The sequence below is a fragment of the Coenobita brevimanus genome, chromosome 14, assembly GCF_032717465.1.
Source record: "Coenobita brevimanus isolate Jiangsu-jjx chromosome 14, ASM3271746v2, whole genome shotgun sequence".
NCBI classification, from domain to species: domain Eukaryota; kingdom Metazoa; phylum Arthropoda; class Malacostraca; order Decapoda; family Coenobitidae; genus Coenobita; species Coenobita brevimanus.
In genome coordinates, this window is record NC_136967.1 from 1,280,444 (window position 1) to 1,297,659 (window position 17,216).

The 17,216-nt window shown below is 41.0% G+C and overlaps 1 protein-coding gene across 1 annotated transcript in view; it reads right to left on the minus strand.

The window, feature by feature from the left end:
- The window catches only part of LOC145418533 (cryptochrome-1-like), a 28,804-nt gene extending 20,718 nt beyond the window's left edge, over nt 1–8,086 (minus strand). The window contains exon 1 of the mRNA XM_080286903.1: nt 7,807–8,086. Coding sequence (XP_080143029.1) covers nt 7,807–7,991 — 185 coding nt within the window. The 5' untranslated portion in view covers nt 7,992–8,086. The remainder of the gene's footprint in view (nt 1–7,806) is intronic.
- Nucleotides 8,087–17,216: the final 9,130 nt, after the last annotated feature.

The window sequence follows — 17,216 nt, forward strand, 5'->3', positions numbered from 1 at the left end:
TTGAACTTACGTTTTTTTGCGATAACTCAAAAACCATTGGTCAAACTGCGATCAGAAAATACATAGAACTGGTCCAGGATAAGACAAACTTTCTAGGCTCAAAAAGTACCTCATTTACGTTTTGGTTTCCCTCTATTGAAATTTTTTTGGGAAAGTGGGGTGACCGAAATATCTTAATGTCACGCATGAATGACTAAGATTTCTTCCTATGTCTAGAAAATAATTTTGTCACAAGATTTCCTTCCATGTTTATGTATCTATAAGTTTTCGTGTATTTTGAGGTTGAAAGTTCATTGTTTTTTGACATTTTTGGACCTGTGACCTTGAAAAGTAGGTCAAAGTCACCAAAACTGGGTCACTGTAATAGGGTCATGGTGCTGTATACATCCTCAGTAAGTAAAACGAAAAACAGAAGTAATAATTATAATGACGGAAGCATCTCAATAATAATAATAATAATAATAATAATATACGCAAAAATAACCCACGCTCCCACGAACATAAAAAAAGATGACAATCAGAATGTGTAGGCGTGTCAATGGGCCTTCATATTTCTCCACCATCACCTCATAATGCCGTTTTAAATATATCTCGGCCTTGCTTGGGGAAGGTGTACCCGAGCTCGTCTATTTCTGAGATGATGATTGTGATGGCGCGAAGCAGGTAGGTTACACAGGTACGGTACGCAACGCATTCAAATAGCGAGCGTATTACTTTCTCTCTCTGGGATGAAGTGGGACGAACGGTACGGTAAGAACTGAAAAGAAATTTGTGTGTGTGTGTGTGTGTGTGTGTGTGTGTGTGTGTGTGTGTGTGTGTGTGTGTGTGTGTGTGTGTGTGTGTGTGTGTGAGAGAGAGAGAGAGAGAGAGAGAGAGAGAGAGAGAGAGAGAGAGAGAGAGAGAATGATGCAAGGGGGTGTCAATGGTGTGACCGATAGCCGTTATCTACCTTAGTGTTGTTTAGATGATAACGAAATCTCTCTCTCTCTCTCTTTCTCTCTCTCTCTCAAACAGGGCTCAGTGCATCGAGCTATATACAATAGTTCTTTATCTCAATAAGGCCTAAAATAGGCCTATGAATGAGAAAGAGAGAGAGAGAGAGAGAGAGAATGCAAAAGTACTCCAGTGATAGACAGGTCAGCTAAATTTATGCCAAAGATACAAAAAGCAGCTAAAATTATTCCAAAACAAAGAATTCCTTGCTAAAAATTATTGCTCAGACAGACAGACAGACAGGCTCGGTAAAATTACTCATATGGAGACAAAGGATTTCAAAGATGCCAAAATTATTCCTTATATAGACTTTAAATAACTCCACACGGGCGGGATAAGACCATTGTAAAGACACCTTGAATTCGAAAAACAGATTATTACAACTCCAAAAACAGACATGGTAAAACTACAGTATCCCCGCTACAAATGCCTCGCTATCTTTTTCTTTCTTTTTTTAATGCATGGAAGAAGGAACCAAAGGCCATATGCGCGCACGACTGTTCCCTTAAAAAAAAGAAAAAAAAAAAGCCAAACTCAATCTTTTGCTCTTAGTGTAGCAAAAAATTTAATGCAAACAAAAATCTATCAGTCCTTATGTAACAGCTCGTCATTACATACACACAGACAGCCGTATGTTGAAAGTATGCCTGATATAAAAATTCCTCTTTATCACCTTAACAAGCACTCACAAGGAAATACCGTATCACCTATTGAGAGATAAGAGTATTGAACCTTATCTCTCAAGTGCCTAAGTACCAGACTCATCAAATGTACTCATCGTCTACTAGAGATGAGGTTAATTACTACATATCGACTCTACCTACAACGTAATCTACTCCAGGGAAGGTTAATTACTCTATATCTCTCTTAATATACCCACAACACCCTCTGCCGTACTCGACATATGGTTAATTACTCGGTATCTTATTAAATATCCCCACAATATCCCTGCCATACTCGATAAATAGTTAATTACTCAATCTGCTACTGAATATGCCCTCATTATCCTCAACCGCTCTTGATATGTGGTTAATTATCCTCACAATAACAAGTTCTAAAAATGGGGTTTAATGACTCCGTTTAGCCTATTAGAATTCAATATTAAATACCGGTTTGCCTATTAAATCACGAAGAAGTGCAAGAAGGCCGTCTACAAAAACGATCCTTACACTATACTCCTTCTACTCTAACTTGGCCTAAAATTGTCATCTCTCTCTCTCTCTGGAAATACTAATACCAATGGAACAGAGTATTGATTTCATTCACTAAACGACCAGTGACAGAGGGATTAAAAACAAATAAAATAAAAATACACGAACTGGGCGATTTAATTGAAATCCCTCACACCAGCCGTTTTTAAAATCCTTCCATGACACGAAGACCTTTTTTTGGAGTTAACTTTATTCTTATTATTTCCTGTATTGCGACTTTATTCAATTTCCGATAGAAGTTTAAATTTCTTCTATGCTTAAAAAAAAAAAAGTCTGGATAGCAGTGATGAATAAAAACAGAACCTAGTAAATGATTTATCTATGTTTCCAAGCCTACTGTATATTAGCCTACCTGGCCTTGGTTTATTTTCTCTCTCTCTCTAAAACTAGGCCTAATATTGCCACCTCTCCACCTTGAATGCAGCGTTGGAACAATTAACACTAGAATATGAAGTTAAGCCCACAAAATATGCTGTGAAAGAATACAGACCAGTCTTGTCCTCTTCTGCCACTGAGCTACATTAAATAAGAAGCAAAAGGACGAATATCTGGGCCAGGTTAGGGTAAAAAAACAATACAGTATGATTTGTGGTTATGTCCCGTATTTTCAATGATAGCAATTAGGCAGTAATGGAGGGAAGATGAAGTGGTAATGAATCTCAAGAACGTCTGCGGTTATTTACACACACACACACACACACACACACACACACACACACACACACACACACACACACACACACACACACAATTTTAACTTTACGCAATGACGTCCTTCGTTACGCAAATACGCCGAAGAAAAAAATCCCACTAAGACAAGCATAAAAACAAACATCCACGGCGTACACACACCTCCATGCTAGCGTCTTAAGTACCCAGTGTGTTTCCTTACAAGAGACTGCCAGATACTTTTTTCGGCCTGACATAAGAAGTAACATCGTCTTTGTCTTTCTTCGTGATGACGTTCGCCTACAAGAAGTCGACATCCCAACTCCCTGACCCTCTTAGGTACCGTGGACGTCTAGGGAAGGGATTCTTAAGACAGGTTTAAGATCGATTCCCCGTCGCACCTCAAGACATGGTATTACAGGATGAACAAGCCTCGTCATAACTCTAGATATGATAGTACAGGATGAACTAGAAAAGGCCTGTCGTAACGCACTGAACTTTAGGCCGAGTATGGTGACGTAAGAATGATTTAAGTGACACAGAAGCGGACGGCATGGTGTAAAAAGCAAGATAAATTACCTAGGAAGAGGCGTTAGGGACACTGGGACGCTCTCACAACTTGAATACGAAGTCGTGGTTGCATGACATACGATGAGCCATAGTTATAAGGTAGAAATGAGTCTCCTTCGTTACTATCCAGTCACACCCTCCAACCTCACTACACCTGGCAATCAACTGAGCCGAGAGGGATAATTTTCGTGTGTTTTTTTATGTACTATACCATCCCCCCCCCTCTCTCTCTCTCAGCAAGGCATCTGAATCTGCTGGCAAATTTCTCACGGCAATATTGAACAGGTATGAGTCACAGGAACTAAACTCTTGTCCCGTACCTTACCACCCCTAAAATACCCCAATCAATATCCCCTTCACCTCTGTAGCCCAAGGACGTCTTTTCGGCACTATTCTTACAACCTTCAGACGATTTTATCCATACTGGAGGAGCCTTATCGAACTGAAGGGGTTAAATTTGGTTCCTTCTTCCTTGCATAAAATAAATATAAATAAAAGCCTTGTCTAACTTCCTTTACTTTTGGAGGTTCGTTCCCAATGCCAATAAAACCGTATGTTTGTTAATCTTTGCAAAATAATAAAAACAGGACATAGCAGTGAAGAAGCTGAGTAAAACTGCCTGGATAGCACGAATAAAAATACTGTACGGCTTCGTGGTGAAAGGGTTAAGCAGATTACTTCAAATAACGAATAAATCAGTTAATGTCTGATGCGATACAAACAATTATGAACGCACAAGCATATTCTCCCATCCAAATTTTGCCTGTAGTAGTAGTAGTAGTAGTAGTAGTAGTAATAAAAATAGAAAAAGAAGGCCGGATATGTCCCCAAGAGCTACACTAGGACTATGGTGCCGTATCAAAAATTTTACATTACTGCAATTTATCAGTGACAAAGAAACATCCTGAAAAAGAAAAGCACATTATTGGCAGCTTGATCTCATAACAAAATATAAACAAAAGAGCATCACTACTTCAAATCACAAAAATCAGAGGAAAGAAATCGAAACAAAAGGGAGAAAAATACATATAAAAATGTGCAACTGGTTCTAGAAAACAAGATGGCTAAATAACAGGACAAAAAAGGGCATAAAAATACTGTGTGTAAGAGCGAAACTGACACTCCTCGTAAAAGACAAAAGAGCATCGCAAGGCCTTAGGAAGATGGTCTGCTACAGTCACCTGGGCGCCGCACCTGCCACAGCCCCATCTCTCACCTCTGCTCGACTCTGCCCACACGAGAGGTACACTTAACGCTGACCTTCTCAAACCACCTACTAGCTCAATTTAGGTGGCAATATCCCTAGCGAAAGCACGGTATCGTATATTAATCTGCAAACCAGGCACTCACCTCTCCCTCCACTGCCACACACCTCACCTCTGCTCTGAGTGCCATCACAGGAGGTAGACTCAACGCAAATACACCTTCACAAACCATCCAGTAATTCAGTCAAGGTAAATTACTAGCCAAGGTACATCTACAAGCAACACACACCTCACTACCAAGCCCGAATTGCGAACACAGGAGGTAAACTAAACGCAAACCATCCAGGCAAACCACAAATAGATCAATAATTTCAATATCATAAACAAAAGGACAACCCCACAATTATTATCATTATTATTATTATTATTATTATTTTAAGAAGCCAAAGAACGAAACTTTCAATCCTACGTCCCATTTCACAGCCACCTTTATGCTCCTTTTAGTCTAAGTAGGCCCAGATTTCCGGCCTTTTGCAGCTTATTTCACGTAGCTTAGAGGAAGAAGGCAATGCTACGGCTCTGCATCCTTTCCGCAACACCTCTTCGTGACTAGCATCATATTCTATGAAAAAAAATCTCGCCTACTGAACCTCGTCTAATATCGCACATCTAGCCAAGCATCACATCAGCAATACTTAATGCGTCAAATAACAGGAGAGTCATCGTGCCTGGAGATAACGGATGGGGAAGGAAACGTGTCGATAAGAGATAAATGAGATAGCAGCCATTACATGACGTGTTTCAGCAGGATGACAGTAAGATAATAATAATAATAATAATAATAATAACTAATAATCTTAATACGCTAACTTTTGTGTGTCATTAAGGTAAAAAAAAAAATGCCTGCTAATGTAACTGTATGTAAGACGAGCGTTTTTTTTTTTTTTTTTTTTTTTTTTTACGGGAAAGCTGAATTTCGTACCATATTTCCGTGTAGGGTATCTTCGACTGAGATTTTAAAATTTATTGAATATTCCTGGTGTCCAAGAAAATCAGCCTACACCAAAGCCGCTAACACACAACTATGACGTAGCAGACAAATCGTGATCTGCCGTTCTTGTGGGGGACTGGGGGATTTACTGCTGAAAGGCGGTGACGTGTCCCAAGAGGAGAAATCCCTAAGAGACAGGGGTACAAATCCGATCCTGAAATTGGTACAACGGATTACAGTATCTCGGATTTTAATTACTTGACAACGAACATTACCCACGTAGCTTTACACTGCAATAATAGGCTCCTAGAATTTGCTATAACTGTTGATCTCGCTTGAATATTACCCGAAAGCATTACCCGCGTATAATTTGCACAGTTCAGTAAGAGGCGACCAAAAGGGGCAACACCACGAAGGTCATGCAGATTTGAAGTGACGTGAGCGGCACATTTAGGTTTAAGTCCACTTAGGATTGGATTAATTCTTAGTCCAACTTCAAGCTCGTTTCCAAAAGGGTATCGTCATAGGAACTGAAGAAAAAAAAAGAAAAAATGACTAATGATGGCAAGGTTTGTAAATAGCTAGTACCTCGAATTTAAATACTGGTTCTCATTAGGCTACCCACTGATTACGATAATTAATCACCCATGTTTGGTTTACACACACACACACACACACACACACACACACACACACACACACAGCAAAAGTGAAATGAGTATCCAAAATTATAACAAGCCATAAATAACACTGACAACCCTAAAAAACCACAACGCTAGTGCACATATACATACAGCATCATTACTTTTCAGTTTTCCAGTTTTTACGCAAGATACCCCAAATCGTCCGCCCTTAGATTTTTTCCCGACAAATAATGGTAATAAGAACACCTCGCCAAATGGTCTAACTCTTAGGTTTATCATACATACTCGAACACCATATAAAAAGCAGCCTATAGTAAGCAAATGTATTAATATATGAATTTTCGACCTATTCAAGAAACTAAAAAAATGTAAGACTGAAAAAATGTAATGTATTTATGGAGAGACTTCGTACTGTCAATAATTTTCCTCATGGGTTTAGCCATTCAGTACGATGATGTCTTAGGCTCGAATTCTTGCCGGATAAGTAACCTCCCTAACACCTTCTTAGCGATTTATTTTTCTATATGGGTGGTTAATATAGTTTTGTAAGTTATTTATGCTGAGTATGACTACATTAGAAGGGTTTATGTAACAGACGAGGGAGTGAGGTGTAATAAACAAAATAAATCGCCTAGGAAAAGGTGTTAGGGAGATTCCTCAGCCAACGAGAATGGGTGTCGCTAATTCCAGACGATTTTTTTCTGTTCATGATTTCGAACTGGGGGGAAGGGGTTAAAATTAAATACAGCCTTCATTAACCCCTTTACTACTAGGGCGTTCTACTAGATAAAATAAATATTTTAAAAATAATGAGGGTTGGGTTAAGGACTGCCTATATAAATCAATAGTTTTCCTTTACATATTCCATCTTGTCTTAAATCCACTCCTCCTTCCCCTCTCTCCTGTAAGTTCACAATTTTCTTGTCTTTCCCGTCTCATTATTTTTTTTCTTACACCTACGTAATTACATTTTAATTATCAGCATCATTCTCTCCTGCCGTACACCCATCCATCTATATGTACGTATGTAGTTATGCATGTATGTATCAGTAGGACTACACAATCTATCTAATCGCTTATCTACCCTTGATTTTGATAAGTAACCAAATGACGTCACGGGAGCCAGCACATCAGTAACTAAATCACTAACTAAATAACAAAATCACACTGTTCACCTCCGTACAATAACCAGTGAAGTTCATCGCCTGTGAAGTTTAATTTATTCACATGACCTGACTTTCAAAACTAACGAGGAAAGTTAAAAATACTCAACTCCCATTCTCCCTTCCATTACATCCCATGCTAACATTGTACCCGGTGTTAAAGCTACTAATTACTGATCATTAAATTCACCGGTAATTATCTCCATATTTGCATGGCTGGACCCCTGCACTGGCCCTCCCAACCTTGACTACCATTATGTAATAGGTCGGCCATATTGGTCTGGCTAAAGGAAGTGCATTCCTCTATTTACGCACTAAAACCATCCCCACCTTCTCAACCCCGACTAACCCCTTTCTTACCTCCATTTGTTGATGCCGACGTTGGAGGAGCCAGCGAACCAAGGATCTAGGATAAATATGCACCTAAAAGTCACGGCATTTTTGAGGCCCGCGCGCAAGGCTGGGTTATCGTGAAGGCGAAGTCCTTTCCTAAACCAGTGCACCAGATGCTTTGGCTGCTTCGCTTTACTCGTCTCACCAGTCATAATTAATTAGATTGTGGGGAGGATTCACGTGTGGTCACCGTAAAACACAATGCTGGACATGTTAGACACTGTGACTATAGATATACACCACTCGTGCTTGTTTACAGTGGACTGAGGTGAGGCAGCCGCGGCTCCCAACATGCCTCCTACAACGTGACTCGGGGACCATGAGAACTGCCAACTTTCACCATATATCCCACCTAAATCCCTTATATCCCCTCCCTCCCTGTCCCTATCAACCCCTCCATCCCCATAAACACCCATTATAAAATAATTCACCCAACTGAATACCTATCGCCTAAATCTAAAGAAATATATGGTGTAAAAAGAAAATAATATGGTCTTACGGGGCATAGTGGCACTTCGGGGACCCAGCCGGGGCCGCGTCGCCTTCAACGTGACCAGCAGCCAATCAGCGTCCGGCTTACACGTCTCTTAGACTAAGGGAATTTTATGACTAACCTTAGCAAAACAAGGTATTACAGCGGTGCCAAAAAGCAGAAAATATGCACTTCGACATCTCCAGAACAGATATTGGCCAGTGCAAATGCCATGGTGGTCGGTTAGGTGGGATGTTGCAGCTTCACTGAATTTATCGATTGCCGAGAGAAAGGTGAAAATGGAGGCGGGACTGTGGGAACTCTCTCTCTCTCTCTCTCTCTCTCTCTCTCTCTCTCTCTCTCCACACCAATCAGATGGTGACCGTAAGGGGCCATCGTTCGGTTCGTTTACCTTTACTTTCGCAATTGATGAGGACAAAAAGAGGAAGCAGTGTGAATGTATGACGGAAAACAACCATAAACTGGTCATGCATGCACGACGAAACCCCACTGTATTTGACACTGCAGGCATCTTTGGGTTGATATATTCAGATAATGAATTATTTACGAGTAATTTACGAATATTCAGTTATTTCACTTGAGTTTCTTGAATTCTGGGCTTCTTGATATTGCAGCATTTTTTAAAAACTTGTTCAGCTTGACCTACTGTATATGCCCGAGTGATACATGCCTGACGTCAGAATGGACTGCGGTTGATGCATTACGGTGCTATGTAGTGGTGTGGTGAGTGTGGTGAGTGTAGTGTGATGCCTGAGGTGATAGATAAGAGAATGAGAGGAAGTATGAAGATATGATGATTATCTGAGGGTGTGATGAGTGTGGTGAGGTGTAGTGTGAGTATGATGATAATATAGTATGGTAGTGTTCGGATATGGTGCAAGGTATGGTGGAGGTAGTATAGTGTGCAGTGAAAGTATTATGATGAACAGTAAGGTGACAGGAATAACAGTATGGTGAAAAGTATGGTGAGGTAGTGATAGTTATGTGGAGGCAGTATGGTGATAAGTATGGTGATATCAAGAAACCAAGAAGGTTCTGTAGTGTAAATTATGATGCAGATATGATGCAGAATATTGCCAAGGCAGTATGGTGGCGTATAGTGAATATAAAATGGCGAACAGTATGGCGAGGAGAGTTAAAGCTATGGTGACGTCAAGTATGATGAAAGGCGTATGGTGAAATGTATGATGTATAACTATGGCGATGAACTAATGGTGACAGTGGGGTTAGAAATGGTTTGATGGTGTACAGGCATGGTGCAAAGTATGGTGAGGCGTACAGTGCAAAGGTTATGACGAATAGTATGGTGAAGACTGAAGATCTGCTTGAACTATAACGGTATGGTACTGAACATATGGTGACGGGACAGTATGATAATGCAAATATGGTGAGACGTATAGTGACGAATGGTGAGTGTAGTACGTCGATACAGTGAACTGGTGACGAATTTAAACAATATGCAGTATGATGACAAATATGGTGACAGCATGGTAGTATGATGGTGAGATCAAGTATGGTGAGATGACAAGCAGTATGATGATATGGTGAACGGTATAGTGAGACTGGAATTAGAACAGCATGGTGATGAACAAAGATAGTGACAGTGGAGGAAAAATTAGAATACACAAATATGGTGCAAGGTATGATGATGTGACAAAATAATGGGAAGTTTATAGTGAAAAGTATGGTGACGAATTTCAGTATGAACAGTATGGTGATGAACAGATACGGTGACAAGGAACAGTGATCACAGTGTACGAAATACGGTGCAGGGTACGGTGATCATGCACAAAGGTACGAACAAATCCTCTCTCACTTTATCGGGAAGCATTGCATTCAACGTGACTTGGAGAGTTGCCACGTACCGCCAATACATCACCCCCGTTATCCCAATTATCACCCTTTTATTCTCCCAATTATCCTCATTATCCAAGCCCCTTATTTAATTCGAATAATCTAGAGTCGCCTTCCTAACTACTGGACTATATTAGGTGGTTAATGGTTGTTTGATAATGTTAAAAATGGATTTGGAGAGGTTTGGCAGCTGCACTGACGTCATGGGATCAATCTATATTCCTGTTCTTTTTTCTCTTTTCCGGCTGTAGGTGTGGTTATATCACAGGGGGCTTGTGTTTTGCTCTCTCTCTTTCTCTCTCTCTCTCTCTCTCTCTCTCTCTCTCTCTCTCAAAAACATTTATCCCTTCAACTTACCTATTGTTTTCCTCTCATTTCTTTCTCTCATTCCTTCACTTTTTTCATCCCCCTCCCCCTCTCTCTCTGTGGGTTGGTCATGCAGATTAAATTACTGTATATCTGGCGTTTGACCTGTAGCTCTCTCTCTCTCTCTCTCTCTCTCTCTCTCAATTGCTATTTATTTGGTGTTTGACTTACAGGCATACCTCTCTCTCTCTCTCTCTCTCTCTCTCTCTCTCAATTGCTATTTATTTGGTGTTTGACTTACAGGCATACCTCTCTCTCTCTCTCTCTCTCTCTCTCTCTCTCTCTCTCTCTCAATTGCTATTTATTTGGTGTTTGACTTACAGGCATACCTCTCTCTCTATCTCTCTCTCTCTCTCTCTCTCAATTGCTATTTATTTGGTGTTTGACTTACAGGCATACCTCTCTCTCTCTCTCTCTCTCTCCGCTTGAAAAAACTCTACGCACCGTGCCGTCAACATTTCATTAACAAAGCCATTGCAGGAGATGGTCAAAACACCACCTCATAGGACATCAACCTGGTCCGAACTGAGAATATTATACCTCTCTCTCTCTCTCTCTCTCTCTCTCTCTCTCTCTCTCTCTCTCTCTCTCTCTCTCTCTCTCTCTCTCAACTGACCTAAAATTGTCATCTCTCCATCTTGAATGCAAAGCTGTAACATTAACGTTCGAATATGGTGCTAGTCAAGAAGAAGTGCTATGGAAAGGATGTTGCGTCGTGGCACTCTCTCTCTCTTCCACTGACCTACGTGAAATAATCTGTAAAAGGAAGTAAATTAATGAAAAAAAAAAAGTTAATGAAGCCCCAGTAGTTGTGTTTTGAAAGTTATGTTTTAAATATGTCAAGGATTGGAGTTTGGTTACACACACACACACACACACACACACACACACACACACACACACACACACACACACACACACACACACACACACACACAGTCCAGTTGATTACAGTCCTTTCACTTTAACCTGTCCCCGATTTTCGTATTTTTGCAGCATGTCACGTAGGTTAGTGGCAGAAAAAGGCAATGCTACGGCTCTACATCCTTTCCGTAGCACTTCTTCGTGACTAGCATCACATTCTAGCGTTAATCTACTGCTACAGCTCTGCATGGAAGACGGAGACATGGCAGCATAGGTCAAGTTAAAGTGAAAAGTGTCCATAATATTGAAAGTGTCGCAAAAAGCAGGGCAGGCTCCCAGATTTTGATACTGTGAAAGCTATGACGAGCGTAGTAGTAGTAGTAGTAGTAGTAGTAGTAGCAGTAGCAGTGGTAGTATTTGTAGTTGCAGTCCCAGGCTCATCTGAATACGAACCCAGTGGACTGTGGGCAGAAGTTTCCCTTATCCTGCTGTCCATCATCTTCCTTTCGGGGGGGAAAAGCAAGGGAGTTGAGGGACGTTTGAATTACCAGACACCACCGGCGCCCAGTTATATCAGTGCCACCACATGAAGGCTTTTTCCCTTCAGCATCCATGGTGAGGGTAAATATATCTGTTCTTGCTGTCTCGCTGCCGAATGTGCTATGGAGCGTGGCATACAGTCTGATTATAATACATCATTACCACATTCACCCCTACTTGAAGGAGATTATCGTTCGTAAGCATATTTTCCTTTCTTCAGTGGAGGAATAAAACAGTACTACAGTCGGCACCCTTTCCACGGCACTTCTTTGTTACTAGCACTAAATTCTAGCGTTGACCTCTTACTATTGCTCAGCATTCAAGATGGAGAGATGCCAATTTTGCGCCTTCTTAATGTGGACAGGGTTTAGGCTAGTGTTCTTTAAAATTCGTCAGAAATTAGGAGCTTGCATAATATTTCAGCAGAGAGAGGGGGGAGGGAGAATTAGACCAAGCCGAAGTAGTACAGCCGAACCGCAACCACCAAACCAAACCTTCATACATAACCCAGTGCCATTTTATCAACATCAACAAACCGCCATCGTTGCAGTGCGCTTGTCGTTTCAGTTTTGTTCTCCGTGTCAAGGTCGCTCTGTGTTTTGTAACGAGATAAGGGACGAGATTAATTAGAGATAAGGTATCCGCGTGCAAGGTGAAGTTCCTGTTATCAGCATATCGGTAGAAATGCGTGTTATTATCATCGGTTTGGGGTTGAATACGCTACATGTACTCGTATGTTGGATTGAATCACCGGGATATGATATGGTTTTGGTGCCTGTGGTTTACGAGTGTATTTTCGTGTTCTTGTACTCTCTCTCTCTCCCTCTCCTTAATCGTGTTACCTTTATCGGGATGACGCGTGACGCAAACCACATTCCCGCGCTTCCTATCTTTTTATTTAAACTCGAACGCTCACATTCAAGATGGCGCCGGGGAGAGAGAGAGAAATAGGAGGAAGGAAAGCGATAAAAGTGGAGAAAGTAAGGGAGGAGAGCAAAAGAAGAAAACAATGGGAAAGATTGCAAAGGAAGGAGTGAAGGAGGGAGGGAAAGTAGAGAAAAAAGAAGAGAGAATGACGAAGATTAGGAGAGAAGAGGAGAAACTGGATCAGAAACAGAGAGAGAGAGAGAGAGAGAGAGAGAGAGAGAGAGGAATAGAGGGGAAATGTGGAGATGAGAGAAGGAAAAAAAAGAGGGGAAAGAGGAAAGGATGGAGTACATAGATAGGAGAGAGAGAGAGAAAAAAAAAGAGGGAGAGAAAAACGATGGAGGGAAGGAGAAAAAGGGGAAGGGATGGAAGGAGGAAGGAAGAGAGGAGAAAGGGAGGGACGAAAAAGAGGGAATTGATGAGGAAGAATACAATGAATGAATGAAGGAAGGAAGGAAGGAAGGAGAGGAGGAGGAACTGAGGGAAGCAGCGTGAAGGAAGGAGGAAAGGAAAGAAGTAAAGAGGGAGAGAGAGAGAGAGAGAGAGAGAGAGAGAGAAACACGCCTACAAAGGAAGTCTCCGTAAACAAGCTTAACCTAACTTTCAGAAAATAATTTAATGTACCCGGTATGCTGGTGTAGGTGGTGTATGTATTGTGGTGTGGCTGGTGTGTGGGCAGAATGGCGTGTGTGTGTGTGTGTGTGTGTGTGTGTGTGTATGTGTGTGTGTGTGTGTGTGTGTATGTGTGTGTGTGTGTGTGTGTGTGTGTGTGGTATATTTTTCAGATGTATTAGTGTGTGTGTGTGTGTGTGTGTGTGTGTGTGTGTGTGTGTGTGTGTGTGTGTGTGTGTGTGTGTGTGTGTGATTCTATACATAGATTCCACAGTCGGCATCCTGAGGCATGACTCTCCAACGTGTAACTCACCTTCACTACTACTACTACTACTGCTACTACTACTACTACATTCACGGCCTGTACCGTAGAAATTTATTTTGCACGTCTCTTTCGTATCACTGGTGGCACTGTCGATATTTAAATTATAAAAAAAGTAAAAATAAAAAAAAGACTCTTAAGGCGTAATGAGAAAAAAAAATCGCTTGGAAAGAAGTGCCACGAGCCTCTTACGCCACTCAGAAAATGACCAAGACCCACCCAGCTGTGTGGAATAAGATGCTGTGCAGTCTTTCCTGTCAAGATCCTTCAACCTTCCCCTTTCCAACAAGCAACTGTGTATTTCTCCGGACAATACCTGCTGTCTTTTCCGCTCAATGGAGGTGTCCAACTCTGTCCTTGAAGCTTCTATGCTGGAGGATGTGTAAAATAAAAAAAATAGTAATAGTAATAACAATTACAACAACAGCAACAACAACAATAATAATAATAATAATAATCTCTATCTATCTATCTATAGCCCGACGCCCTAATCCCGCAAAGGGTGGCCGCAGACAAAACGCCTCCAAGTCACTCTGTCACCCACCATTTGACTCCCCTCCCCCCAACTCACCCCCCCCTCCCTCATATACCTCTCAACTCCATCCCTCCACCTCATCCTTGGTCTACCCCTCCCTCTCCCTCCCTACACCTCACCTACATACACCCTCTTAGTCAGTCTTTCATTCTCCATTCTCTCCACATGTCCAATAATAATAATAATAATAATAATAATAATAATAATAATAATAATAATCCATCCATCTATCATCCAATCCTACGTTGCCCAATGGGGAGCGTAGGAGCCCGGGGCTAGGCAGTTGGTCCTGACATTTAAGATGAGAGTGACCAGCCTCACTCATCCCTGAGTGGCATTACGTGAGCAATAAACCCCAACCACCCCTTGGATATAAACCTTCACCGGCTCAATCCGATTGGAGTGCAATAATTACCCACTAAACCACCACGCGCCAAAATTTGGTTATATGGTTACCACTCAGCGTAGTAAATGGTTTCCTGGTGTACAGGAAACCATTTGGCTTGTCACTCAGTGTAGAGTCACCCACAGGCAGAAGGAAGAGGAAAGAATGAAGGAAAGAAAGACAGAAGAGGGAGTGTAAAGTCACCCGTAGGCTGAAGGACGAGGAAAGACTGAAGAAAAGAGACAGAAGAGGATGGAAGGAAAGAAGTATGGAGGAAAGGAAAGGGCAGACACCCGAGAGCAGCACTACATCGAGTGAGTGGATGGTCAGCGCCCCCACCTACTACTAATAATAATGTCTATACTATAGCGCTGTTCTTGTTCGGTACGGTAGCTGTGTTTTTTATTGAAATGGCCGGAAATATGTATATAACTACGTACAAGCTTATATATATATATATATATATATATATATATATATATATATGCTGAAACTTATACTCTAATGATGCAGTGGTGTCGTGTTTGTGAAATCGGCTTTGAAATCGATGCCCATAAATATAGTGAACCATTCAATATTTCTCACTGAACGCATGGTAAAAATACTCGCTTACATTTGGACTGATATAGCGAGAAAGATCCATTTACAAATTTTTTGCCCCACCACTACCACAGTCCTTGGTGCATATGATTTTTAAACAACTTACAGGAACTAAAGAACCGACTCACTTCTGTAATAAAAAAAAAATAATGAATAAATAAATAAATAAATGGATAAATAAATAAAATAAACGCAAACGCAGGTGTCCCTGGTTATACAAACAGAGAAATAATCGTGTGTGTGTGTGTGTGTGTGTGTGTGTGTGTGTGTATGTGTGAAAGGCAAGGTGGGTGCAGGTGTGGGTGCGACAACAATAGCGACATTGTGGGCAGGACTGACCACCCGCGATAACTAAATCCTCAGCTGCACCTCCGAAACAGACCACAGGCAGGCAGCTGGTGGGGAGACTTCCCTTCGTCGCTTGCTACACAAAACCACACTTGAAAACTTTACTACAATAAGGTAACGTTTTATTTTTATTTATTTATTGCTACCTACAGCCGTCAGTGTTAAGCTATGAGAAGAGAAGCATACCACCTTACGTCCTTGAACACAATCGTCTGATGGTAGCAAGATTTAATAGTGTTCAGGTATGAGAAGAGAAGCATACCACCTTACGTCCTTGAACACAATCGTCTGATGGTAGCAAGATTTAATAGTGTTCAGGTATGAGAAGAGAAGCATACCACCTTACGTCCTTGAAGACAAAAGTCTGGTGGTAGCAAGATTTAATAGTATTCGTACTGGAGGGGATCACAGACGTTGGTAATCTTATTTCAGGGTTTTCATAATAACCCCTCGACATCACTAACTGTGCTGCTTTACACTTTAAAGATAACCCACATACTGTAGCATATAGCTTAAGTTTTAAACATGTGAAAGGTTGAAATTTTGAGGCTGGAACATAGTGAGAAAGTTGAAGTGTGTGTGTGTGTGTGTGTGTGTGTGTGTGTGTGAGAGAGAGAGAGAGAGAGAGAGAGAGAGAGAGAGAGAGAGAGAGATGGGAGGGGGTTTCAGGTTGCTGTACAAACAACCAAGAGGCTGACGGAAGGTTGGAAAGGTGGGCTGGAAGCCTATCACAGTAATCATTTATCTCTCATCTTAAGCTTCTGACACTCTTCCCTACTTTCACAGACTTTCCTGCTTTGCTTTCCTCACACTTCTTTTCTCCACTCCTCACCCAAGTACCCACTTTTAAGTCCGATTTACTTATCAATTAATCTTTTGACTTTAGGATTTCTCTGGATCATCATCATCATCATCATCACCAATATCATACTGCCATCACCACCATTACTACTACCATTAATGCTGCTGCTACTTTAATACTAATACTATTATTGCAACTACTGCTGCTACTACTACCACCACCACCAATGCTGCTACTACTATAACTACCACCACTGCTGCTACTACTGACTTTAGTTACCTGTGATTAAATATCTACCATTTAGAGGGGCTATTTGGAACCTAAGAAGGGATTCGTTGTTTAATGAAATCATTTGGTGTCTGGGAGAATAAAATACAAGTATCTATTGTTGGTACAAGAATCACAGTGTATTCATTTACCCTTCTTCCCTCCCTCCTTTACCATCTTCCCCACCTCTCACCTACACCCTTCCTCTTTCATATCCCTATTTAATAGATCTCTTAAGTTCATCCTTTTTATTAAGCCTTCTTTGCCTCCTGTCCAATTGTATCTTCCTTCCTCACCCAGTTTCTTTTCTCCATCACCCCTCTCTTTGGTTTCTGTACTCTACTTACCAATCTCCAACCTCAACTACAGTCCACATTCTTCTTTCAGTTTTGTATAGTATCCTCTATCACTTAATTAACAGTAATCAATGTTATCTCCAAAATATGAATTACATTCAAACCT